Source organism: Nannospalax galili, unplaced genomic scaffold (genome assembly GCF_000622305.1).
Source record: "Nannospalax galili isolate Female #2095 unplaced genomic scaffold, S.galili_v1.0 scaffold870, whole genome shotgun sequence".
Lineage (NCBI taxonomy): Eukaryota > Metazoa > Chordata > Mammalia > Rodentia > Spalacidae > Nannospalax > Nannospalax galili.
In genome coordinates, this window is record NW_008329130.1 from 1301339 (window position 1) to 1326630 (window position 25292).

Consider the following 25292-nt stretch of genomic DNA (forward strand, 5'->3'; position numbering starts at 1 on the left):
TCACTGCCCTCCAGGTATCTGGTACCCAAATGGTTTATAAATGGCAAAATAGCATGAACTAGCAAGCAGGGGATACCTAAGCACTAGTGTTTCTATTGGACTGGGCAAAAGAACTGGAAGCTAAACTGTTTCAAAGACTTACCAGTCTGGTGACTTTGAGTAGCCACTACCGAAGAGGCTGCGCAGAGAGCGTGGTGGTGAGATTTTAGCATCTCGGGAATAGAAGACCATGCACACATCCTTGGTGATGACGGCTGGCTGGATACAATGATCCAACTGAAAGCAAACAAGAGAGGGTGTGACTAATGCAGGCAGAGGACTTCTGATGAGGTTCAGTAGCAAATCTGGAAAACTAGTTCCAGCTGTGGGGACAGGAATGTTTCTACTCCACCAATGACTTCAAAAGCCACTCAAGCCAGGCATGGTGGCGCACGCCTTTAATCCCAGCACTCTGGAGGTAGAGGCAGGCAGATCTCTGTGAGTTCAAGGCCAGCCTGGTCTATATAGTGAGTTCCAGGACAGCTGGGGCTACAAGGAGACCCTGTTTCAAAAAAAAGACAACAACAAAAAAAAGAAAGCCACTCAAGGTACAGTAAATGCAAGGTCAGGTGGAATTCCTGAGAGATACATGTATTTTCCTCTAAGGTTAAATGCTATCACTATACCTGTTTAAAAGATGAAGAAACCTGAGACACAGAGAGCTTGACAGAGAGGTGGTAAGTGACAGCACAAGGATTTGAACTGAGGCTGAAGCCAGACATGGTGGTGCATGCCTGTAATCCCAGTACTTGGGAGGTGGAAGCAGGAACATCAAGGTCATCCTCAGCTACATAGCAAGTTCAAGGCAAGCCTTGGCCACGAGACCCTGCCTCAAAAAATTAAAAAATAACAAAGAGGAGCATGGCGGCTCACCCCTTTAATCACAGGCAGAGATAGGCAGCTCACTGTAAGTTCAAGGCCAGCCTGGTCTATAAACACACACACACATCCCTTCAATAACAATAACAAAAAAATATTCAGGCTGATTCCAGGGCCTCAGTTGTTAAACCACTATTACACTCTGTCATAACCAGGAAAACATGGGGTGAATTTTTCTTAAAGCCATACATACAGTCTTCAAAAATGGTGGTTTGGCTACCAAGCTTAAGTGATCATAAAAGTTGTGATCTTTTGACTAAATAGAGCCCAGGAACAGAATCTGTACAACCACTTAAGGATATGGAGGGAAAAAGGAAGACAAAAGTCAAATTTTTGCTGAACACTTCCTCTGTAACTTGCCCATTTCTCAGGGCTGGCTATTCGAAGCCCCTGAAGTATTGGGTTTCCTTACCTCCAGATAGGCTGATAAGGTCATGTAGATCTTTTCTCCATAAGGTGTAACTCGGTTTAGGAGGAGGGAGTTATGTAGGGAGCTGTCCCATACAGCCTCAAATCGGTAGAAGGTCCTGGGGTCAGAAAGACAAGGCATCAACCCAAAGCAGCTGATATTACATTAGTACAGGGATTGCCGTGCCAAGAATCCTAATGGATCCTAGACCGAGCACTGACACTATCCATTTATCACACTGAGGGAACTGTCATCGTCTAGATGGAGAGGCAGGTGCCCATCTACCTGCCTTGAACTCACAAAGATCTGCCTGCCTCTGCCTCCCAAGTGCTGGGATTAAAGGAGTGCATCACCACACCTGACAGTGTTGTTTTTTTAATCCCCTTTGTCAACAAGTTTCTACCTATGAATATAAAAAACAGTGAGAACACTATGGGTTGTGGTTGCAACAGCTGCAGTCCCAACAGAGAGAAAGAGGAAGGAGGGGGGGAAGAGGGAAGGAGGGAGAGGGAGGGGGGAGGGGGGAGGGAAGAGACAGCATGATGATGGCACCTTGAGACCAGCAGCAGCTTGGTCTAAACAGCAAGTTCTGTGCCAGCCAGGTCTATATGGCGAAACTCTGTCTCAAATAAAACAACAGGGATAACAAACCATCACCACCACCAAAAAAATAGAACAATCAAAAGGATTAAGGTAAATGTGGGCAGAATCTGAAAGAATAAAGACCAAGTAAGCCATCCTGGTAATAATGAAAGTAAGAGCAAGTATACCATAATAAATGAACTGGGTCTTCACATCCCAGAGAGCTAAACTTCACAATGCAGTTCTGCAGACCCTCAGAAACACTATAAATACCTAAGAGGTTTAAAGGTAGGACCAGGCAGAATTTAATTATGGAGAGCTTTATTTTCAACAAAAGAGCATGAACTGATATTTCAATAGTAGGGAAGACCTTACAACACTATATCCAGTCAACTATGATTCATTACTTTTCTTTTTTTAAAAAAAATTAATCAGGAAGGTATAGCAGATGTAAATGTGTAGGCACCTAACACAATGAAAACTGGTACAGTCACTATAGAAGTCAGTGTGGAAGTTCCTAAACTAAAAATAGGGAACTTTTTAGTTTATTTTTATTTTATGTGTACGAATTGTTGTCTGCATGTATGTGCGTGTACCCGTGTTGTGCAATGCTGCAGAGGTCAGAAGAGGGCTTCGAACTCCCCTGGAACTAGAGTTAAGGACGGTTCATATGGGTGCTGGGAATCAAACCTGGGTCCTCTGCAAGAGCAGTCAGTGCTCTTAACCGCTGAGCCATCTCTCCAGCTCTGATTCATTACTTTTCAACAGAGCTAGTTGAAAATAAACTTTATATGTAAGTAATAACTACAGCTGAATTTAGCAGGCATCCACAAATGGCTTGTTAAATTCTTCTAGGACTAGTTTTCTGCACTGGCAAATCACCACAGACTAGATGGCACTGGACCCTGTGGTTGGGCAAATCTCATTTGAGCACTGGTAAATTAAAGCTGGGGCTACAGATCAAGTCCAAGTTCTGTACCATTTTCCTTCTTAGATCTATGATACCTCTTGGGTAAGATGCCTCTCATACCCCACCCCCCACCCTACATACACAACACTAGCTCTCCTCAGGCAGAACACAGCTCATCTGACTCACCTAGAAAGAGTGTTTGCAGCACACTATTTCCTGCCAATCACATTCCTCCTTAAACCTTTCCAAATGGTGACCTCACACATTCTGCTTTTCTACATTTCCAATGGCAATGAGCAGGCATCTTCTCTCTATGCACACTCCCTTGCTTCTTCCTCCAGAAAGCGGTAACAAAGACTAGGTTTCTGAAAGTGAGCTCCCTGAGCACCTCATCTTTCCAGAGCTTGTGTTAAAAGTGTGCCTACTCCTCTCTGCAGCTGCTTCTTACTCCAAGTCTTCCTCAGAATGTAATGGTTTCCCAATGTCTAGCTTTTGAGGCAATGAGTATGGGCCAAGAAAACTCTCCATCAGACACAGAAGGCATATGGGCAGAGATAATTAATGCAACAGTCAGCAAGTGACCCAAACCACAACAAAAATGGCACACAGTGGATGCCTTTTCATGGCTTCTGGGCTTAGCAGAAAACCCTCACATAGAAAACCCTGTTTTAAGATAAAAATCATCATTTTAATTTGGTTTAAGAAAAACTCTAATAGTGGGAGATGATATTTAATACTTCAGTAGAAGAATTCTTACCCCAAGAACTGCTTTTTTATTCTGTCCCTGCTTTGGTCAAGGTGCCTGGGATGGGTCTACCTGGCAAACTGCAGGGGCTGGGGACACACATGCTAAGATGAGTAACACACTCTTTTTCAAGTATCACTTATGACTTTGGTGATAACTGAAAGAGATTCCTATTTCTGCTACCTGTGCTTAGTGGCTTATTTATTCATTTCCAAACCCTAACTGAGTACCTCCTTTGGTCACCACTGAGACTTCCTGCTAAATAAAACTGGCATTAGAATGCAGGGTAAAACAGGACCAAGTACCAAGATCTACTTTCCTGTACAGCTCCTGAGATGACCAGAAAATGATTCCAAATTATTTATTATTATTATTTTTTTGGTCTTTTTGAGACAGGGTCTCACTGAAGCCCCAACTGACCTGGAACTTACTATAGACCAGGCTGGCCTGGAACTCACAAAGATTTGGCTGTTTCTGCCTCCTGAATGCTAGGACTAAAGGCAGGCACCACCAAGCCCAGCTTATTTATTATTATTATTATTATTATTGGTCTTTTTCAGACAGGGTCTCTCTGTAGCCACAGCTGGCCCGATTCACTATGGAGACCAGGCTGGCCTCAAACTCACAGAGATCCACCTGCCTCTGCTTCCCTAGTGCTGGGATTAAAGGCACGTGCCACCACACCTGGCTTATTTATTTATTATTTTAAGACAGGACCACACTCTGGAGTACAATCTAGCCTGAAACTCATTATGCAGCCCAGGCTGGCTTTGAATTCACAGAGGTCCTCTTGGCACTGAGATTACAGGTGTGAGTCACTACACCCAGCTTCAAATAGGTTCCTTCAGATGTTCTGACCAACAGCAGCAACACAGAGAAATTAGGTTTCAGGGTAAGAAGTATACGCTCATTTAAATTTATTAATTGGGACTGCTTATGCGTGTATGTGTTCATGTGCATGTGAGTGCAGGTATGGGTGCACTGTGTGTGTGTGCATGGAGGCTAGAGGTTAATATCAGGTGTGCCATTCCCTATCTATCTATCTATCTATCTATCTATCTATCTATCTATCTATCTATCTATCTATCAATCATCTATCATCCATCCATCTACCTACCTATCTATCTACAGGGTCTCACTCCGTAGCCCTGGCTGCCTGGAACTCGCTATGGAGACTAGGCTGGCATCAAACTCACAGAGATTCATCTGCCTCTGCCTCCCTAGTGTGTGCTGCTATGCTTAGCTCACTTATTTTCAGTCAAGGTGTCTCCCTGAACATACAGCTTGCTGATTGGCTGGACTAGCTGGCCAGAAAGTCCCAGGGATCTTTCTGGTTTTGTTTCCCCAGCACTGGGATTATAGGCACATGTCACACATCCTCCTTTTTACATGGGGATCTGCACTTGGGTCTTTATGTTTACATAGCAAGTGCTTTATTGAGCAAGCACTCGCTGGTCCTTAATTTTGAATAATTTAAAATTTTGCTTCTTACATTATGGCTACACTTTATGATTTTTATATGTGTGTGCTGTACAGAAACTAGAGCTCACGTGTGCTATGTATGTGTACCCCAACCAAGGAATCCCTGTTGAGTTCACTGGGAGAACCTCTATGTGAATGGGAAAATGTCCACACTAAGATATAAACTATATCAATAACATCTGCCAAATAACATTTTAGACAATCTCATCAAGTATCATCTCTTCCTTCAGTTTTCTTTCCTAAATCAAGTAAAGAGGAAAGGAAAAAGCTTTGCTACTAGGAATTTTTCTATTCCAAATGATTTTTTTCCACTTAATTTTTTTTTCTGTTTCAAAAGAAAAATAGATTAAGAGTTCAGACAAGCTGGGCATGGTGGCGCACGCCTTTAATCCCAGCACTTGGGAGGCAGAGGCAGGAGGATCTCTGTGAGTTCAAGGCCAGCTTGGTCTACATAGTGAGTTCCAGGACAGCTGGGGCTACAGGGAGACCCTGTCTCAAAAAATTACCGGAGGAAAAAAAAAAGAGTAAAAGAGTTCAGACAAATGTTTAAAAGTACAGGAAAACCAGGCGTGGTGGCGTACACCTTTAATTCCAGCACTCAGTAAGCAGAGGCAGGTGGATCTCTGTGAGCCTGAGGCTAGCCTGGTTTACATAGTAAGATCCTGACTCAAAAAACAACCAACCAACCAACCAACCAACCAATTGAAAACCCACAAAACATTTCTTCTTACAGACTCAGCTGCCCAAATAGTCAAAGTAGTTTCTGTATGGTAAGTACAGTACAAAACAAAGAAGAAAACGATGAGGATTTACAAAGCTACAAACCAGCAAATCTTTCAAGCTTTTGTATGGGAGGGAGGGGGAGGGGAGGGGAGGGATGAATAGAAACAAAAAAAGTCAGAGAACAAATCCTGAGATTTCACATGAAAGGAGAAATATTCTACTTTGGAATGTAGAAAAGGACAACTTGAAGAGGCATAAGAGTAAAATGGACAAACATAATAAATGGAATGAGAAAACAATTCAGAGCACTAAAATCATTTAAGAAGCTGTATGTGAAACTGCATAAACACTAGAAGAAAGGAAGGTACAAGGAGCAGTCTAGGTTGCAAAATAAGGTTTTGCTCTATTCTGAATATAGCTCAAGTTTACATGGGGACTAAACCACTACATTAAAATAGCAATAAAAGCAACATAAGACATAAAGCACTCTGATAAACTAGAATCTTTATGTGCAAAAAAAGCAAACAAGGGGCTGGAGCATTTGCTCAGCAGTTTAGAGCACTGACTGCTCTTGCAGAGGACCCAGGTTCGATTCCCAGCACCCACATGGCAGCTATGAACCATCCTTAACTCCAGTTCCAGGGGAATCCGAAGCCCTCTTCTGACCACAGCATTGCATGACACGGGTGCACTCACATACATGCAGGCAATACACTCACAGACATAAAATTTAAAAAATTAAAAAAAAAAACAAACAAAAAATACCTAGGAATATCCTTATCAAGAAAGAGCCTGCAAAAACAGAAAAGGCTTTTGTTAGTCCAGCAATTAAAGAGAGACAGAGAAAGAGAGAAACACACATAAAAAGAGAGAGACAAGAACAGAGAGAAAAGTTTTTAAAAATTAAAAAGACAAAATATGCTAACAAGCCAACTGAATACCACAGACAAACAGTGTGTAGAGAACTCCGGGACACAATAAAGGACTTACAATGGCATGGGTCCTTCTCCTGAGACTCAATTAAGAAAAACTCTGGACACAGGAGGGAATATGGAGATCAACTCTTATTAATAACTTTTTCATGGGTACTTAGTACTGGGAATAGTTAGAAACTGCCATTGAGCTAAGAGAAAACTAAGGCAATTATTTAACATAAATACAGGCGAAAAGAAAAGGCATAAGTGATCCTGTCAATTATTCTCTACTATCAATGTATTAGAAAAGCCTTCCAAGATACATATGGTACATCCAATCTGGAGTTCTGTAAGCTCAACTTAAAACACTAAACCTTGGATAACTAGAACAAAATCCCTTTTACCCAAACTTATTTAGCATCTTCCTACCAGATTAACCTATGCTCCTGTGATGGTTAATAGCTTAAGAGGATCTAGAATCACTTAGGAGACAAATCTCTGGTCAGGTCTGTGAGGGATTTTCTAGATTAGGTTAATTGGTGGGAAGAGCCACCTCAATGAGGGTGGTACCACTGCTGGGCTGGGTACCATACTGAATAAAAAGGAGACAACACACTAAGCACCAACATTTGCCACTCTTTATTTCTTAACTGCAGATGCCATGTAACCATCTGTCTCAAGTTCCTGTCATGCCTTCCCTGCCATGATGGACTGTATCCTTTGATCGTAAAACCTTCCTTCTTCAAATTGCTTTTGTAAGGCATTTTGTCATAGGGGCAAGACAAGTAACTCATACAGCTCTAAAGATAAATCTGACTATCTGGGGCAGAAGAGATGGCTCAGCAGTTAAGACCACTGGCTGTTCTTGTAGAGGATAGAGGTTTGGTTTCCAGCACCCACATGGTAGCTCACAACTGTCTGTAACTCCAGATTCAGAGAATCTGATGCCCTCTTCTGGCCTCTACAAGCATCAGGCACACATATGGGTATACATGCATGCAAGAAAACACTCATACAAATAAAATAAAATCCTTAAAAATGTCTGACTAGTTGGGCAAGGTGGTGCATGCCTTTAATCCCAGCACTTGGGAGGCACAGGCAGGCAGATCTCTGTAAGATCAAATTGAGGCCAGCCTGTTCAACATAGTGAGTTCCACACCAGCTCAGGCTACAGGGAGACCCTGTGTCAAAAAAAAAATCTGAATACTCTAAACTAAAGAAATGTCTCATATACCTAGACAGCTTTACAAAATTGAGTTGCTGTTGGGCATGATGGCACACTTTCAATCCCAGCACTCAGGAGGCAGAGGCAGGTGGATCTCTGTGAGATCAAGGCTAGCCTGGTCTACACAGTTAGTGCTACAAGGAGACCTTGTCTCAAAATGACAAAAAAAAAAAAGAGTTATTTGCTTATTATATATAGTACGTATTTCTTCTCAAACCTTCTTATGCCAGTTTTGCTTGTTATTATGATCATTCAATTAAACATTAGGCATATCAATGAAGTATGAAGACAAAAAGAATTGTTTCTGTAAAGACTAATTTGAAGGTTTTTGAATTTTTATTTTTATTTTATTTTTTTTTTATTTTTTGCTCTTTTGGCTTTTTTTTGACACAGGGGTCTCCTTGTAGCCCCAGCTGGCCTGGATCTCTGTATGTAGACAGAGTTGAACTCATAGAGATCCACCTGCCTCTGCCTCCTGAGTGCTAGAATTAAAGACATGGGCTACCTTGTATGACTCTGAATGATGTTTCTTTGTCTTTTTGAGACAGGGTCTCCCTGTAGCCCCAGATGTCCTGTCATTATGTAGACCAGACTGGCCTTGAACTCACAGAGATCCACCTGCCTGTCTCCTGAGTGCTGGTAAATGATTTATTTTTATTTTTTATTTTTATTTTTTTTTGTCTTTTTGAGACAGGGTCTCCCTGTAGCCCCAGCTGTCCTGGAACTCACTATGTAGACCAGGCTGGCCTTGAACTTGCAGAGATCTGCCTGCCTCCACCTCCCAAGTGCTGGGACTACAGGTGTGCACCACCACTCCCAGCCTTATTCATTATTTTTATTTTATGTGTATGCATGTATTGCCTGCATGTAGGTAAGTAAACCCACGTTGTGCAATGCCCACGGAGGACAGAAGAGACTGTCAGATCCCCTGGAACTGGAGTTATGGTCAGTTGTTGGCTGCCATGTGGGTGCTGGGATTCGAACCTGGGTCTTCTGCAAGAGCAGTGTTCTTTTTTTTTAATATTTTCTTTATTATTTTTATTTTATGTGTACGAGTGTTATGCCTACATGTAGGTAAGTGCACCCGTGTCGTGCAATGCCGGAGGTGGACAGAAAAGGCTGTCGGATCCCCTGGAACTGGAGTTACGGACAGTTGTTAGCTGCCATGTGGGTGCTGGGACTCAAATCCGGGTCTTCTGCAAGAACAACCAGTGTTCTTAACCGCTGAGCCATCTCTCCAGCCCCCAGTCAGTGTTCTTAACTGCTGTGCTATCTCTCCAGCCCTCATGATTTTTTTTTAAATGTAATAATTCTGAATTATTTAAACAGCTATTAAGTTTAGGTGAAAAATGTTTTGGAGACAGGCTCTTGCTCCACAGCCCATAGTGGCCTCCAGCTGCCAACCCTTCACCTTTTCTGCTCTTAGCCTCTCTCAGGTTTCCAGTTCTTGTTCCACCAAATTGAAAATCATGTGTGATAAGATTATGAGCGTGATTTGTGTAAGAAAATTAGAATTCCAACAAATGACTCTATAATTAAAGACTATGGATCGATAGCAAGAGCCCAATAAATGAATGTGCACATATATAGCTCCAATTGAAACAAAAATGCTCAGGCTGGTGAGGTAGCTCAGTGGGTAAAGAAGCCTGCCACTAAGCTGCCAACCTGAAATCGATTCCTGGGACCCCAATGGTAGAAGAGAGTGGAACCCTGCAAGTTGTCCTCTGACCTCCATGTGTGTGCTTGTAAATACACACATCATGTGTGTGCTCATGATACACACATGCACACACAATAATCAAAATACTTTAAAAAGTTCAAGATGTCTATCTTTTCATGATTCTTGACTTCAGTCAACTTTTTTGATTAAGTATCTCTAAACTTCTATTATGCAACCAAATGGTATCAACCAAATACCACCTACTTAGTAGCCTAAGAGCACGTGAGATGCATCTTCAGTGTTGCAAAGTCATAGTGATGAAGGCCAGCTGAACACTGGCTATGGATGTCTAGCAGACGAGAGTCATGTGGAGTTTCTGCTGACTTCAGAGAAATGGTACTGTTTATGGTTCTGCCCAAGAAGGATTAATAACATCCTCATCCCAGACACAACAACCCCTTTCAGGCTCTTCCTCTTTCCACAATGTGCTGGATAACTTTAGTTGTCAACTTGACACACCCGGATTGAGGGAGCCACAACTGGGGAATTACTCCATTGAACTGGCCTACGGCCATGTCAGTGGGACATCTTGATTATTGAGTGACATGGGAGGGTCCAGCCCATTGTGGGTGGTGCCACCCCTGGGCAGGTGGGCCCATGTTGTGTAAGAAAGCAGGCTGAGCAGAGGCCAGAGGAGCAAGCCAGTAAGCAGTGTTCCTTCATGGCCTGTGCTCCAGCTCCTGACTCCAGGTTCCTGCCCTGAGTTCCTACTTTGGGCTCCCTGATGAATTATGACCTGGGAAATATAAGCCAAATAAACCCTTTCCTTAGAGCTGGAAAGATGGCTCAGTGGTTGAGAGCACTGACTGCTCTTACAGAGGACCCAGGTTCAATTCCCAGCACCCACATGGCAGCTAATAATTGTCTATAACTCCAGTTTCAGGGGAATTTGATGCCTTCTTCTGACCTCCCTGGGCATTGCACGACACGGTGCACTTAAACATTCAGGCAATACACTCATACACAGAAAATAAAGAGAAATAAAATATATATAAAAAAAATAAACCCTTTCCTCTAGAAGTTGGTATTGGTCAGAGTGTTTTGTCAAAACAATTGAAGGCAAACTAGAACACATAGCCTCTGACAACTCTTACATGCAAAAAAGCAAGCAGAAATTTGTTCCTTTTTCTTTTTCCTATGAAAAACTATAAAACAAGGAAAGAAACTAATCCTGGCTTAAGCTTTTAATTTTGTTTTTGCCTCCGATTTTAGCTTCCCTTCCTCTCCCCAACACACATGTGATTAAGTTTTTCAGGGCAGAAAGCAGCAGAGACCCCTATAAAGCAAACACAGTATTCTTGGCCCACATGTGAACATGCAAGTGTTCCTGTTTCAGTCCTTAGGGCATAATGAGATGGAGTCTCTCAGACAATGACCCAGCCTCTTTCCTGGCTGAGGTAAGGGACCCAGGACATTCAGTTCCAGGCTAATATGGGAAGGTAGAGTAGCTACGTATTTTCAGCATTGTTTGTTACTACTTGTTATAAAAGGAAATTTAATGAAAAACTTAAAGTTAAAATCCATTACTGATAGCTGCCAATATTGCAACTAATAGTTTATATTTAATTACCAACTTCAGACCTAAGTAAAAAATGAGAAGCAAACACAGAGACTAACAGAGACTATGCCATTTAGCAAAAACTGAACAGAGGCCTCATTACTCCTGGAGGCACATTTCCATGCTCTCTGTATGAGTAGGAAACCTGTCTCCACACAGCAACAACTCACTGAGAAACATTTAGTCTCAGCAATAATGGAGCTCCTGGGTATGATGGGTATGATGTTGAGTTTTCTTTTTCATTGTGTTTGATTTGTTTAGACTTCATTCTGGACAGAACGTTTCCATTTTCTATGAGCAAATAATCACTTAGATATATTTCTAAATCTTTTTTTTTTTTTCTTGTTTTTAGGCAGCAGGTAGGGCAAAGGAAGAAACAGATTTTTTTTTTTTTTTTTGGTCTTTTTGAGACAGGGTCTCTATAGCCCCAGCTGGCCTGGAACTCACTATGTAGACCAGACTGGCCTTGAACTCACAGAGATCCAACTGTCTCTGCCTCCCAAGTGCTGGGACTAAAGGCATGCGCCACCAGGTCTGGCGAAAGAGATTTTTTTATTTTTTTTCAGGGCTGAGGACCGAACCCAGGACCTTGCGCTTGCTAGGTTAAGTGCTCTACCACTGAGCTAAATCCCCAACCCTGAAACAGATGTTTTTTTAAAGATTTATTTATTTATTTATTATTATTTTGGTCTTTTTTAAAAAGACAGGGTCTCCCAGTAGTCCCAGCTGGCCTGGAACTCACTATGTAGACCAGGCTGGCCTTGAACTTACAGAGATCCACCTGCCTCTGCGTCCCAGTGTTGAGATTAAAGGCATGTGCAACCACGCCCAGCTATTTTTTATTTTTAATTTGTGTGTGTGTGTGTGTGTGTGTGTGTGTGTCTGTCTGTCTGTCTGTCTGTCTGTCTGACTATGCACAATAGTGCAGGTGCCAATGGAAGCCTTAGGGGTCAGAGCCTTCTGGAGCTGGAGTTACAGGTGGCTGTGAGCTGCCTGCTATGAGTTCTGGGAGCCACACAGTCCTCCATGAGAGCAGTATGTAATCTCAACCAGCTAGCCATCTCTCTAGTCTCAGAAACACAGATTTTTTAATAAGAAGGGATTTAGGACTTTTTTTTTTCACCTACATCAGGGGCCATTAACAAAGAGGGAATCTAATGGCATCCCCCAACCACCACAGAGATGGTGCATCTGAGTCCCATGGTGTATTACCTGCTGGAGTTGTGGGAAGACTTCAGGGATTTAGCAGAGATAATGTTTAGGGAAAGGATGGCATCAACTGCAGCTTCATCCACCTCAGGTTTATTCCTAATCCGACCTAAAAAAGAGGGGTAAAGAAACCAGAAGATTAAAAACAAAACATAAGTTCATTAAGTCAAAACACCTGGTGGCACAGGCCTATAAGCTCAGCTACTTGGGAGGCTCAAGCAGGAGGATCACAAATTAAGAGCTAGCCTAGGCCACTTAGTGACATCCTGTCTGGGAAAAAAAAAAGGCTGTAGCTCAGTACCATAGCACTTGGTTCTTAGTGGAAGAACATTTACCTAGTATGCCCAAGGCCCTGGGTTCTAGTACATGCATAAATAAATAAATAAATAAATATAAATAAATAAATAAAAAACAAAAATAAAACCACCTGTTATGGGTATAGGTCACTGTAGGAGTTTGTTAAAGTAAATCTTAGGGTTCTGCAGAGAACCTTGGCAGCTGCTGCCTTTGCACCTTTCCTCATGCTTTCTAACTAGAACATATCCCCCTTTGGTTTTGTTCATTAGTATTCCATATGAAAATGCATTAAAAAATATCTCATCCTATGGCCTACGTAGTCCTTGAATTCACAGTCTTCCTGTCTCTACTTCTTGAGTGCTGCAGTTACAGACATGCCTCACTACACACAGTCCAAAATCACCCTGTCTCAAAAAAGGAAAGAGGGCCAGTAAGAGGCTCAACAGATAAAGTGCTTTCTCTGGAACATGTGTAGCCATATTAACACACACCATACACACAAAAAACAATAAAATTCAAAAATCTAAAAAAGAAGAGAAAAGAATTTGTAAGTACAACCTCCTTCTCAGGGTTTCTTAGTCTGGTCATAGAGACACAAAGGGTCTGTGGATAGAACGCAAGGAATCAGACATCATTTTCACAAATCTTTAACTGAAATTTGGTATTTCCTTGAATGATGAAGGAAGGCAATAAAGCAGAGAACCAACAGTGCCTTTGAGTCTGCCCCACAGAAGCCACAGGCGTCTCTAAATACACTGCTTACTGCCTTTTCATTTACCATCACTGTGAGATCAGAGTGACTGGACCCACTGCTAATTAATCTTATTATTTAACATATTATGAATAAGAGTTAGGTGTGGTAGCACATGCCTTCAACACCAGCACTTAAGAGGAAAAGGCAGGAGGATTGCCATACTTTTGAGCCAGCCAAAGCTACATCCTAAGATTCTGTCTCCAAACAAACAATCAATCAAACAAACAAATTCAATGTTCCGGTCAGAGGGCTCACTGGGTAAAAGGCACTTGACACATAAGTCTGATGACCTGAACCCATGAAAGACAGAAGGAGAGATTCTACCTCACAGTTGTCCTCTGCCTCTACATGTGTTTTATGGCATGTGTGCCCCCATTATGTGAAAGCACACAATAATAATAATTGAAAAAGGGGCTGGAGAGGGCTCAGCAGTTAAGAGCACTGGCTGTTCTTCCAGAGGACCTGGGTTCAGTTCCCAGCACACACAGAGTGGCTAACAACTGTTTGTAAATGCAGTTCCAGGGATCCAATACCCTCTTCTGGCCTCTGCAGTCATTAGGCACGAACATGGTGTGCATAGATATATGCAGGCAAAATACTCATACTCATTAAAAGAAGAAACAAATTTTTAAAGTAATTGAAAGAAGTACTAATCTGTTTAACTTTTTCTTTCTTCACACAGGCTTTCTTAAAATAAAGTCAGCATACAAAGTAATGGACCCCATCCCCGCATGTCACATGTCACCATGCTTTGTTCCTATTCATCTTCCCTACTAACAACTATCTTTCAGCATTAGTTTACTTTGTAATCCTAAGTAGTTTATTTCTACTTTTTTTTTGGACAGAGTATCAGGTAGCTCAAGCTGGCCTTGAACTCACCGTGTAGACAAGGAGTCTGTCCTTGACTTCCCAATCCTGACTCAGGAGGTTGGAGGTAGGAGGACTGGGATTCAAGGGCAGTCTTGTATATGAGTTTTGAGGTCAGCCTAGGTTATATGAGACTTGCCTCAAAAAAACCAATAGACACAGATCCTGTAATTCTCAGGCTTTACCACTGCCAATGAGGTCACATCAACAAAGATACTAAACTCCTGCCTTTAACCACTACTCTAAAGGCCATCCTAGGTAGCAAGCCTGCTTCATTCTTTTACTGTCACTGTGAGACTCTAGCCATGTGCATGTTAAGCAAATTCTCCACCTCCCTCACTCACAGCTTGTACCTAGAGAAAAATTAAGCTTCTCTAATTAAAAAAATATGTATTTTTCTTTTATGTGTATGAGTGTTTTGCCTGTATGTTACTACAGATAGATAACGTGAATGGAGGCCAGTAGAAAGTGTTGGATTCCCTGGAACTGGAGTTATGAACAGTTATTAAGCTGTGAGCCACCATGCAGGTGCTTGGAACTGAATGAACCCCTGGTCCTCTGCTAGAGCAGTCAGTACTCTTAACTGTTGTGCCATCTTTCCAGTCTCCTCTAATTTTGAATCTATTCAGAGCCTCTCTCCCACAGTGAATCCAATTCTCCTGGATCTCCTCGTGGGCAAAGGTCTATTTCTCTTGTCCTCATTTTGGCACTGTTTCATCTAACTGCTTTACACCCAACCAACTGCAAGCTCAGAATGAGCAAAGGCTTCCATTCAGGACCTCCTCACTACCACTAGCTCAGATCTATACCTATGGTAATTAGTTGTATGACAGAGTAAGGGGATCCCTCCCTCTCTCTTTCCCTCCTTCTTTCTGTCCCTCCCATTGGGGCCTCACAAATACTAGGCAAGCACTCTACTATTAAGCTACCTCCCAAGCACTTAAAAGAGCTTCAAACTAAGGCCTCTATTTTTTTGTTTTTAAAAAATTATTTAACAACCACATAATTAGAAGAAGCATTTCATTACATCAGCATTGACATACGCACTAACAATTTCCAGAGCTAAGTTGCATCTCTTTCAAAATTGGCTATAAATTTTTAGGTTTACAGTTGAATTAATAAAGTTATACAGTATTGTACTCAGTATAAACCCTATAAGACAAAATTGAGGTTTTTTTTTAACTTTTACAAAAACTTTGAGAATTTCATACATGCATATAAGGTGTTTTGATCAAATCCATGCTCACTCCCTCCCCTCCAACACCTCCCATATCTCCCCATCATTTTTTTCTTTTTTTTTCTTCTTTCACTTATTTATTTTTATGGGGCTTTTGGGTAGTCTAACATCCCCCCTTTGAAGAGGTAACCCTAAAATCCTTTAAGGATTAGATATAAGCTCCCAAATACTTTTGACATTTTTGTTAAGGCCTCTATTTTTTCCAGCCTGTGTTATCTAGTCTTTCACACATTTCCTGCACTCAAAACAGAATGATGACATCTCTAAAAAGCCAGGCTGCCCCCAGATGACGGAATGTACTCACCTACTACTAGTTCACGAACATCTTTCCAATGGAGCTCACTGCCCTTCTCATGAATAATGGTAACTGTGATCCGTCGCTGGATGCCCTAGGTAATGGAAGAAGGATGCAATTTAGCTGGGGCAAGCTATCATTTCCTCATTTGTTGTGTTTTGGGTTATATGTTATTGAGAATGGGCAGGAAGGAGAAATGCAGAGAGGAAGAGGGAGGGAAAAAGCTGTCCACACTTATTCTAAACAAGGAGAACACATCAGAAACTGAGAAAGTCAGCTGCTGGTCTGGTTTTAAGACATTCCTTGTAGGACCTTGTGGTTCATATCTATAATCCAGGAGAAAGGGAAGGGAAGAGGAGGGAGAGGAAAAAGGAGAGCGAATGAGAGGGAGAGGGAGTGGGAGAACCAACACCTATAGAACATAGGGCATGGAACTCCATGCAACATGGATACTTGGGCCAAAAGCAATTTTGGGCACTGGCTAAAAACTTTTTAGTGGGGACAGGCTCTTGTTATATGGCTCAAGGCGGCTAGGAACTCACTATGGAGCCAAGGCTGGCCTCAAATTCACAATCCTCCTGCCTCCACCTATATGCTGGAGTTACAAGAGTATGCTATGCTAGGACACTAGACTTTGAATGTACTTTCACCAAATGGGGAATGTACATTTGAAAATTGGATTTTAGTTCATTGAAACTTTCATTCTCTATGCCCATTAAGATCTTCTAGTGGGGGTTAGTGGCACATGCCTGTAATCCTAGTATTTAGAAGGCTGAGGCAGAAGGAGAGGATCTTTGAGTTCAAGGATAGCCTGGGCTATGAAACAGAACCATTACCAAAAAAGGGGGAGGGGTGTTGGGGATATAGATCAGTGGTAGAGTACTTGTTGTAGAGTATGCAAAAGGCTCTAGGTTATTTTGTTGGTATGTTTGAGACATGGTCTCCACATGTCACTATGTAGCCCTGGCTGGTCTGAAACTCACTATTTAGACAGATAACCACCTGCCTCTACTGGGTCACCATGCATGGCAAAGGGCTCTAATCCCTTGAATAGTCAAACCAGAACAAGATAAGACAAGACAGAAAAAAAAGCTGTCAGGTATGGTGACTCATGCCTGCTTAATCCATTACTAAGAGTGATGTGTAGGCCAGCCTGGACTAAAGAGTAAGGACCTGACTCCAATAAACAAACAAGAAAAAAAAAAAAAAAAAAAGGAGCAGCTTTCCTTTTCTTAAGGAGAAGCTTTTGGCAGTAAAAATACAAAGCTTCCAAATATTGTGAAAAATATTAAATGATATGAAAGCTAAACAAACAATAGTAATCGAACACAATAAACTTGAAAAAATTTCCAAGTACCAGGCATGGTAGCACACACCTTCAGTCCAGCACTCAGGAGGCAGAGGCAGGCAAAGGGAGACCCTGTCTCAAAAAGACAAAAAAAAAATTTCCAGTTCAAAATTATTTTATTAATTTTTGAAAATTCCATGCACTGATACAATGTGTTCGATCATATCTATCTACCATTACCTCCTTCGAGTTCTTCCTATTGTCCTCTATCCTGTTACCCTCCCAACTTCAGGTTCTCCTTTTTTTTTCTTTTTTTCTTTTTTTTTTTTGTCTTTTGAGACAGGGTCTCCCAGTAGCCCCAACTGGCCTGGAACTCACTTTGTAGACCAGGCTGGCCTCAAACTCACAGAGATCTGCCTGTCTCTGCCTCCTGAGTGTTGGGATTAAAGATGTGTGCCACCATGCCTGGCCATGGTCCTCCTATTTTATTGTCCCCCTGAGACCAGTCAGTGCTGCCTGTATGCACATTATGTGGAGCCACCCACTGAGGTATGGGGAGCCTATCAGCAGCCATGTTCCCAAAGGAGAATGATGTTCCCTCTCTCAGAAATCATCAACTAATAGCTCCTCTGTTTAGGGGGAGGCCTTGGGACACCTTCCCCCAAAGTCTTTTTTAAAGTACTTATTCTAGGGGCTGGAGCGATGGCTCAGCGGTTAAGAGCACTGGCTTCTCTTGCAGAAGACCTGGGTTTGATTCCCAGTGCCTACATGGCAGTTAACAACCATCTGTAACTCCAGTTCCAGGGGATTTGACGCCTTCTTCTGATGTCTGAGGGCACTGCACAACATGTGTACACTTACATACATGCAGACAATACACATATACACATAAAATAAAAATAATCAATAAACTATTTTAAAAGATTTAATAAAATATTTAAAAATAGCTATTCTAAAATATATGTATAGGGGTTGGAAAGAGGGTTCAGTGCTTAAGAACATGTAATGCTTTTCCAAAGGACCCAAGTTTGGTTCCCCACACCCACACCAGATAGCTCACAACCATCTGTAATTCCAGCTCCACTGGCTAACATCTTTGGTCTCTGAGGGCACTGGCAAACATATGCAAATACACACAGACACACTAATTAAAAATAAATCTTGGGACTGGAGAGATGGCTCAAGGGTTAAGAACTCTGACTGTTCTTGCAGAAGACCTGGGTTCGAATCCCAGCACCCACATGGCAGCTAACAACTGTGTATGAGTGTTTTGTCTACATGTATGTATATGTGCACCACATGGATGCAGAGCCCATGGAGGTGAGACAAGGGCATCAGATTCCCCAGGATCTAGAATTACACATGGTTATAAGCTGCTATGTGGATGCTGGGGACTGAATCTGGGATTTCTTTATTATTATTATTGTTTTATATTTATTATTTCTATTTTTTATGTGTATGAGTGTATTGCCTGCATGTGTGTAAGTGCACCTGTGTTATGTAGTGCTTGCAGAGATCAGAAGAGGGTTGTATTCCCTTGGAACTAGAGTTACGGACAGTTGTAACCCACCATGTGGGTGCTAGAAATCGAACCCAGGTCCTCTGCAAGAGTAGCCAGTGCTCTTAACTGCTGAGCCATCTCTCAAGCCCAAAAAGAGTATATTTTTTAAAAAAAGAAATGATATTTGAAATTTTGAGTTCAATCTCCAAGAACTTCCCTATCCCAAAAGGGGACAAGACAAAGCACAAAACCTCTCCCTCACTTCTCCCCCTCCAAACAGAGATGAAAAGCTGAAGAAAAACACAGTTCAACAACTCTTTGTTTTCTTTTAAACCTTAGTACCTGGTGAAGCAAAAATGTCCCCTGGCAGGGTAAACCTGCTGTATGGTCAACCACAGCTGGGATATACCTAAAAAAACAGAAACATAAAAGACAAGTCAGGGTTACTTCATCCTCCAGTCTTCCTGGGTTGTGGCAGCCCTGGAAATCTTTGGTTTTTCTAAACTCTGATCCCATGTCTTTCCCCCAGCTTGGCATTTAATCACATAGCCATTTGCATCTATAACCCTTTCCACACATCTGTTTCTCATCATCTTTGCCAGACTGTAATGCTCAAAGGACAATGATATTGCTTGGTTCCATCTCTGTCCCTGTGGTGGTTTGAATGAGAATGTCCCCCCATAGGCTCCAAGTATTTGAACATTTTACCCCACTTAGTGATGCTGTTTTGGGAGGTCTTAGAAGATGTGGCCATGCTGGAGGAAGCACAGCACTGGGGGTGGGCTTACAGAGTTCTTAAGCCTTGCCAGATCTCCAGTTGCACTGTATTCTGTGCCTGCCTGAAGATGTGAGCCTCTGCTTCTACTCCAGCCACCTCTGCTGCCATGCCTCCTGCCATGATGGACTCTACTCCCTTTGGAACTGTAAGCTAAATAAACTCTCCCTTCTATAAATTCCCTTGGTCATAGTGTTTTATCACAGCAACAGAAAAGTAACTAATACAGTCCCTTAGGTAATCATTCAGTAAATAATATATAATTGCCACAGAATCGACAGGGAATAAGAACCAGAAGTAATTTTAAATTCTAAATAATTTTAAGATCCAGAAAGCAATTATTCAGTAAAAACCATCACTGTGACTACTTCTCCCTCATTATGCAAGCTGTGACAGCATTACAGATCTGTTTATGGAGTCATATTCTTCCAAATAACACCATTACTGGCAATTGCAGAGAGGAATTATAGAGACAAATTTGATACAGACAGGTCCTGGGAATAGCAGGAACTTAACAAATGATTCATAGTGATGAACATCATTGATGGAGGGTCTCAGCACCACATGAGAGGAACATTAGATAACAGTTGTTCCCCAACCCTTTATATTAATGGATGCAGCTTCTTGCCATTTCAGGAGAAGGCTCTTTCCTATGTTTTCCCAAAGGCATTTTAGAGATAACTACAAACAATAACTACATCAATTATTTACTCTAACATCCCTCATAGAGACAAGTAAGCTTAGGCTGATCATGTTAACTTAGGAGAGCAGCTCTTGATGAGGGGTGTCTGTGTGTGTGTGATTTTTTTCCCCCTGCTAGGGGACATCTTTGGACAGCATAACTGAAGAGGAGGTATTACTAGCTTCTTATTTTTATAGGCCAGGGGTGTCACAAAGTATCCTACAATGCCCAATAGAAAATAATCTGACCCTAAATAGTGACAAGGTTGAGAAAACTTAGTCTCTGGAAACATTTTGCTCTGCCCGCCCCCCTGAGATTAGCAATTAATCTTTTTTTTTTTTAGTAATTAATCTTTTTTTATACATGCCTAAGTGCATGCCGTGTGGGGGGGTAGGACAACTTGAGGGAGTTGGTTCTCTCCTTCCACCATATGATTCCCAGAGTTTGAACTCAGGTCAGGCTCAAGCGCTCTACGTGTTGAGCCATCTTGCTGGCCCCTCGTAATCTCCATCAGGACTATATTCTGCACAGCTTGTATAGTTGTCTTCCCTCAAGCCAATGACACTCAGTCATCACTATATTGCTGTTAGTAACAAAAGGGCCAATTATACTGAACAGACAGAAACAAAACATTCAGAGATAAATAGCAAGGTCCCCAAATTCAATCCAAAACAGGAAGTTGACATGATAATGTTGCATGAACCCAAACAGATCCAAAACTAAATCTCTTAATTCTGAAACACTTTAAAAATGAAGAAAGTTGGACTTACTCTCCCGTAGGCTCTAGCTCGCTGATCTCAAACCAAACCAGAAGGTCATACTTGCTCATGCTCTGCCCAAGGCTGGTTTTATTCATGGTATTTAACTTGGTGGCTGGAACTTTTAAAAAGTTTTATAGCATGTCAAAATCAGTTCCAAGTTTACTCAGCAAAAAGCATAAGCATCTATAATGTCAGTCTTTAAGGGTACATTCAGGAAAAGCAGCAGGTCAGAGGATAGAGGTTAGTGCACAAGATCCAGAGAAAGTTCAACATTGACTACATTAGCACTTCTAATTCAGGGATGAAAGAAAACAAGTGTTAATTTTTTTTCCCCTTCTCAAAAACTGTTTCTGAACATGAGAAAACATGCTTTGTGTATGACAAATATGCTCTCCAAATCATTAAAACCTTTTACAATCTAGAATCTCCTACCATGGAGCATGGTATCACCTTATAACAGTGTTGGGGAGCTTGAGAAGCACCTAGGGAGAACCTGGCAAGTCTCCAAGTTCATCCTCCAACCCACAGTTCCCAGACCTCCCTGTACCTAAGAGTCACAGAGACCTTAGAGATGGCAAACAAAGGACACACCCAAGATAAGCAAATCAGCGTTATCCTGGTTAAGTGGCTAACCCTCTGTGAACCGCTCCTCAGTGTATAAAATAAGGCTCATAGTATTTGGTCTGCTACTTTGCAAAAAGTATTGTGAAGATCCACTAACATAATGCATATAAAAGGGCTTTATCAATCATGGAGCACTTCTTTGTGCAGCCTCTCAGCAGTACTCACCCATCTGAATTTCACAGGTGTTGAGCTACTAGTAAGAACAAAAACAGGGCTACTGGCTCTGGTTGTCATCTGAGGGTAAGCAAAACCCCACAGACTTTAAAAAACAGAAGGAAAGAAAATAGAATTTGAGAGCTCCATGTTAAGAGTCCTTGACTAGCAGGCACAAGGCCCTGGGTTTGATCAAACAAAAACCAACTACTATATATATTTTTTTTAATTGTCAAAATTAAAAATCACTATTGTGCCAGGGGTGGTGGCACACGTCTTTAATCCCAGCACTTGGGAGGCAGAAGCAGGCAGATCTCTGTGAGTTCAAGGCCAGCCTGGTCTACATAGTGACTTCCAAGACAGCTGGGGCTACAAGGAGATCCTGTCTCACAAACACCAAAAAAAAAAAAAAAAAAAAAAATCACTATTGCAAACAACCCAAACAAAGAAGTATCAGGAGGACTGTGGACGTACGACAGTTAGGTAAGTTGCTTGCTAGCATGGATGATGCTCTGGGTTTGATTCCCAGCACCCCAGATGTGATGATGCACACTTGTACCAGCATTTGAGGTGAGGCAGGAGGACCAGAAGTTCAAGGTCATCCTTGGGTACATTGAGAATTCAAGGCCAGACTGGGCTAGAGGCCTCGTCTTAGGAAAAAAAAATTCAGAAGCATCTCACCCAGAGAAATGTGAAAGAGGAAGAGGTAAAAAAAAAAACAAACTGTTTTCAGCCATTAATCACAGCACTCGGGTGGTAGGGGTCTCTGTGAGTTCCAGGCCAGCTGGTGATAAGTGAGACTGTCTCAAAAAGACCAAAAAAAAAAAAAAAAAAAAAGTGTTTTCTGGGCCTGCAAGATGATTCATCAGTAAAGGTGCTTCCTGCCTAGCCTGAGAACCTGAGTTTAGGAGAGAACTAATTTCCAAGGGTTGTCCTCTTAACTTTCACATGCACACGCACACACACATAAATAAATACACAATTTTTTTTAAAAAAGGTGTTTCTGGGCTGGAGAGATGGGTCAGCAGTTAAGAACACCGGTTGTTGTTGCAAAAGATCCAGGTTCGAATCCGAGCACCCACATGGCAGCGAACAACTGTCCATAACTCCAGTTCCAGGGGATCCCACGGCTTCTTCTGTCCTCCGTGGGCATTGCACGACACAGGTGCACTTACCTACATGCAGGCAATACACACATACACATAAAATAAAAATAATAAATAAAATAATAAAGAAATAAAATAAAATATGTATTTAAAAAGATGTTTCTTAAAATCTCCCTGAAGGAAATGTGATATGATCTTTAACAATGTGCCGAACCCTACATTCATCTCAAGAAACAAACAAAAACATAAGTTTCAGGTTTTAGAAAATCACCTGAAGCTGGTTCTATATCTAAGGCAGACTAATTTAACTACTAACCATCTTGTTTGGGTACCCTCTCACTCTGGAAGCTGGAAAGTGGCAGCAAGAGAAAAGGCAGCAATGGATCAACCTCATTCTGGCGGGTGGCAACAGCCGAGGAGGCTAGCGCACTGGCGTGCTCAGAAAACACGTCCAATATGTGCACATTCACATAGCCAGACATGAGAAACCGAATCAGCTCAATCTTTCTTTCATGGTCTGAAGGCCAATGGGGGATGTGGAATATAGAGGGTGGAGAATGAGCACAGGGAGGGGTGGGAATTTGGCAAGTGGGCAGTGAGGAGAAAGGACAAAAATAAAGAAAAATGAAAACAAGATAAATGAAGAGAAACAATCTCTGGTGTTCTATTGCATGACAAGGTGGTTATTATTATCAGTGATGTATTATTTATTTCAAAATGCTATGAGAGGATTTTGAATGCACTTCTATAAAGAAATAAGGCATATTTAAAGTAACGGATATGCTAATTATACTGTTGTATACATGTGTTACTCAAAGCATACAATTATGCATATATCATACTATACCAGAAATACATACAATTATTATGTGTCAATCAAAAATAAAACAAAAATTCCAATAACAAAATTGAACATGTAGAATAAATATAAAAGGCAAAGAAATGTTGAGTCACTAGCAGGAAGAACTACACACAAAGCAAAGAGATTTAGGAAGAGGGAGATTATCAAAATCTGTAGTAAGACCAGAGAGACAGAATCTAGTTGTTTCTGACCTTTCATCTAAAATCAGGAACCACGAATTCTTGTTCCTGTTAGATACACATAAGAGGGACAGAAAGACAAGCACACACAGAAGGACTTCCAGTGTCATTTCTATCTAGAAACCATTCAGAATGGAAGTAGGCACACAGAGGACAGCAGGCAGAGTAGAGCTGCTGCTCACCTGGTTTGGAAAGTGGCATGGGTGGGGGGAAGAATCTTCGAGATGGTTGAGGTGGACTGCAAAGAAAGACAACCTTCTTTAGGATTAAAAAGAGGTGTTTGACATCAGAGGCATACTTAAATCCCTTTAAGAAAACAGATCTTTGCCAGGCATGGTGGCACACGCCTTTAATCCCAGGCAAAGGCTGGTGGATCTCTTTGAGTTCAAGGCCAGCCTGGTCAACAATAGTGAGTTCCAGGCCTGCTGGGGCTACAGGAAGACCCTGTCTCAAAAAAAAAAAAAAAAAAAAAACTTCTACCCTGTTCTTGAAACAAAAAGACAAAGTCATCTGAACAAAATTCAATGTGCTGTTTTTCAACTTAGTAATTAGGTAGCTTAAAAAGGTAGTGAAGTTTTGGGGCTGGAGAAATGGCTCAGTGGTTGAGAACACTTGACTGTTCTTATAGAAGACCCAGGTTTGAATCCTAGCACCCACATGGCACCTAACGACTGTCCATAACTCCAGTTCCAGGGGATCAGACAGCCTCTTCTGTCCTCCTTGAGCACTGCATGACACGGGTGCACTTACCTACATGTGGGCATAACACTCATACACATAAAAATAATAAAATATTTTTTAAAAAGGTAGTGAAGTTTTAAGTGGAAAAACAATAATATATAAATCTATTATTTAGTTATCATCATCCCTCAAAAGATTTCTTCCTTTCCAGGAACTGAAGAACTAAAATTCAAAACAACAGTAACAATGAAATTCTGCACATCTGGTCCAAACCTGCTAAGATCCTGTCCTTGCAGATGAAGTGGGTGCTGCTGGTAGTGCCCAAAGACTTCAAACACGATGGGCTTGGTTTTAATATAGTCCACAAATGATTCAGTGACCTCCACCGCAATCTGGTAAGGAAGAAAGCAGTGGAATCAGGAACGATACTAAGAAAGCACACATTTTTGCTTCCATCAGTCCTCTAACATCTTAAGTACCTCTGTGTGCTGTCTCACTACATAGTCCTCCTACACCACAAGACTGGAGTTTTACTTTCCATTCTAAATTAACTTTACCAAGCTTCAGGCAGTCAAGACCCTCCACGACGGCCAGGATTGACCTCGCCTCTGCTGCCCTTCACCCACTCATTATTTCAGCTCAAATTTCCTGCTGTTTTTTCTACCTGCGTCAAGAATCCTCAATTTTATTTGTAAGCATCCAATATAAGTATTATAGTTTAGAGGACATTGTATTAACTTTAACAAAACTTATATTAAGTGTTCATTTCTTTTTTCTTTTTTAAATTTTATGTGTATGAGTGTACTGACTGCATGTATGTGAGTGCACCCGTGTC

The 25292-nt window shown here is 41.6% G+C and overlaps 1 protein-coding gene across 8 annotated transcripts in view; it reads right to left on the reverse strand.

Moving 5' to 3' along the window:
• Window positions 1-25292, reverse strand: part of Kif1b (kinesin family member 1B) — a 163197-nt gene that overhangs the window by 10087 nt on the left and 127818 nt on the right. For all 8 annotated transcript variants that reach the window (XM_008831788.3, XM_008831797.3, XM_029562850.1 and 5 more), the window contains 8 exons: window positions 24731-24849; window positions 23959-24014; window positions 20862-20970; window positions 18977-19043; window positions 15855-15939; window positions 12399-12504; window positions 1331-1445; window positions 143-276 (listed from right to left, as the gene is read on the reverse strand). In XM_008831788.3, the coding sequence (XP_008830010.1) occupies window positions 143-276; window positions 1331-1445; window positions 12399-12504; window positions 15855-15939; window positions 18977-19043; window positions 20862-20970; window positions 23959-24014; window positions 24731-24849 (791 nt within the window). The remainder of the gene's footprint in view (window positions 1-142; window positions 277-1330; window positions 1446-12398; window positions 12505-15854; window positions 15940-18976; window positions 19044-20861; window positions 20971-23958; window positions 24015-24730; window positions 24850-25292) is intronic.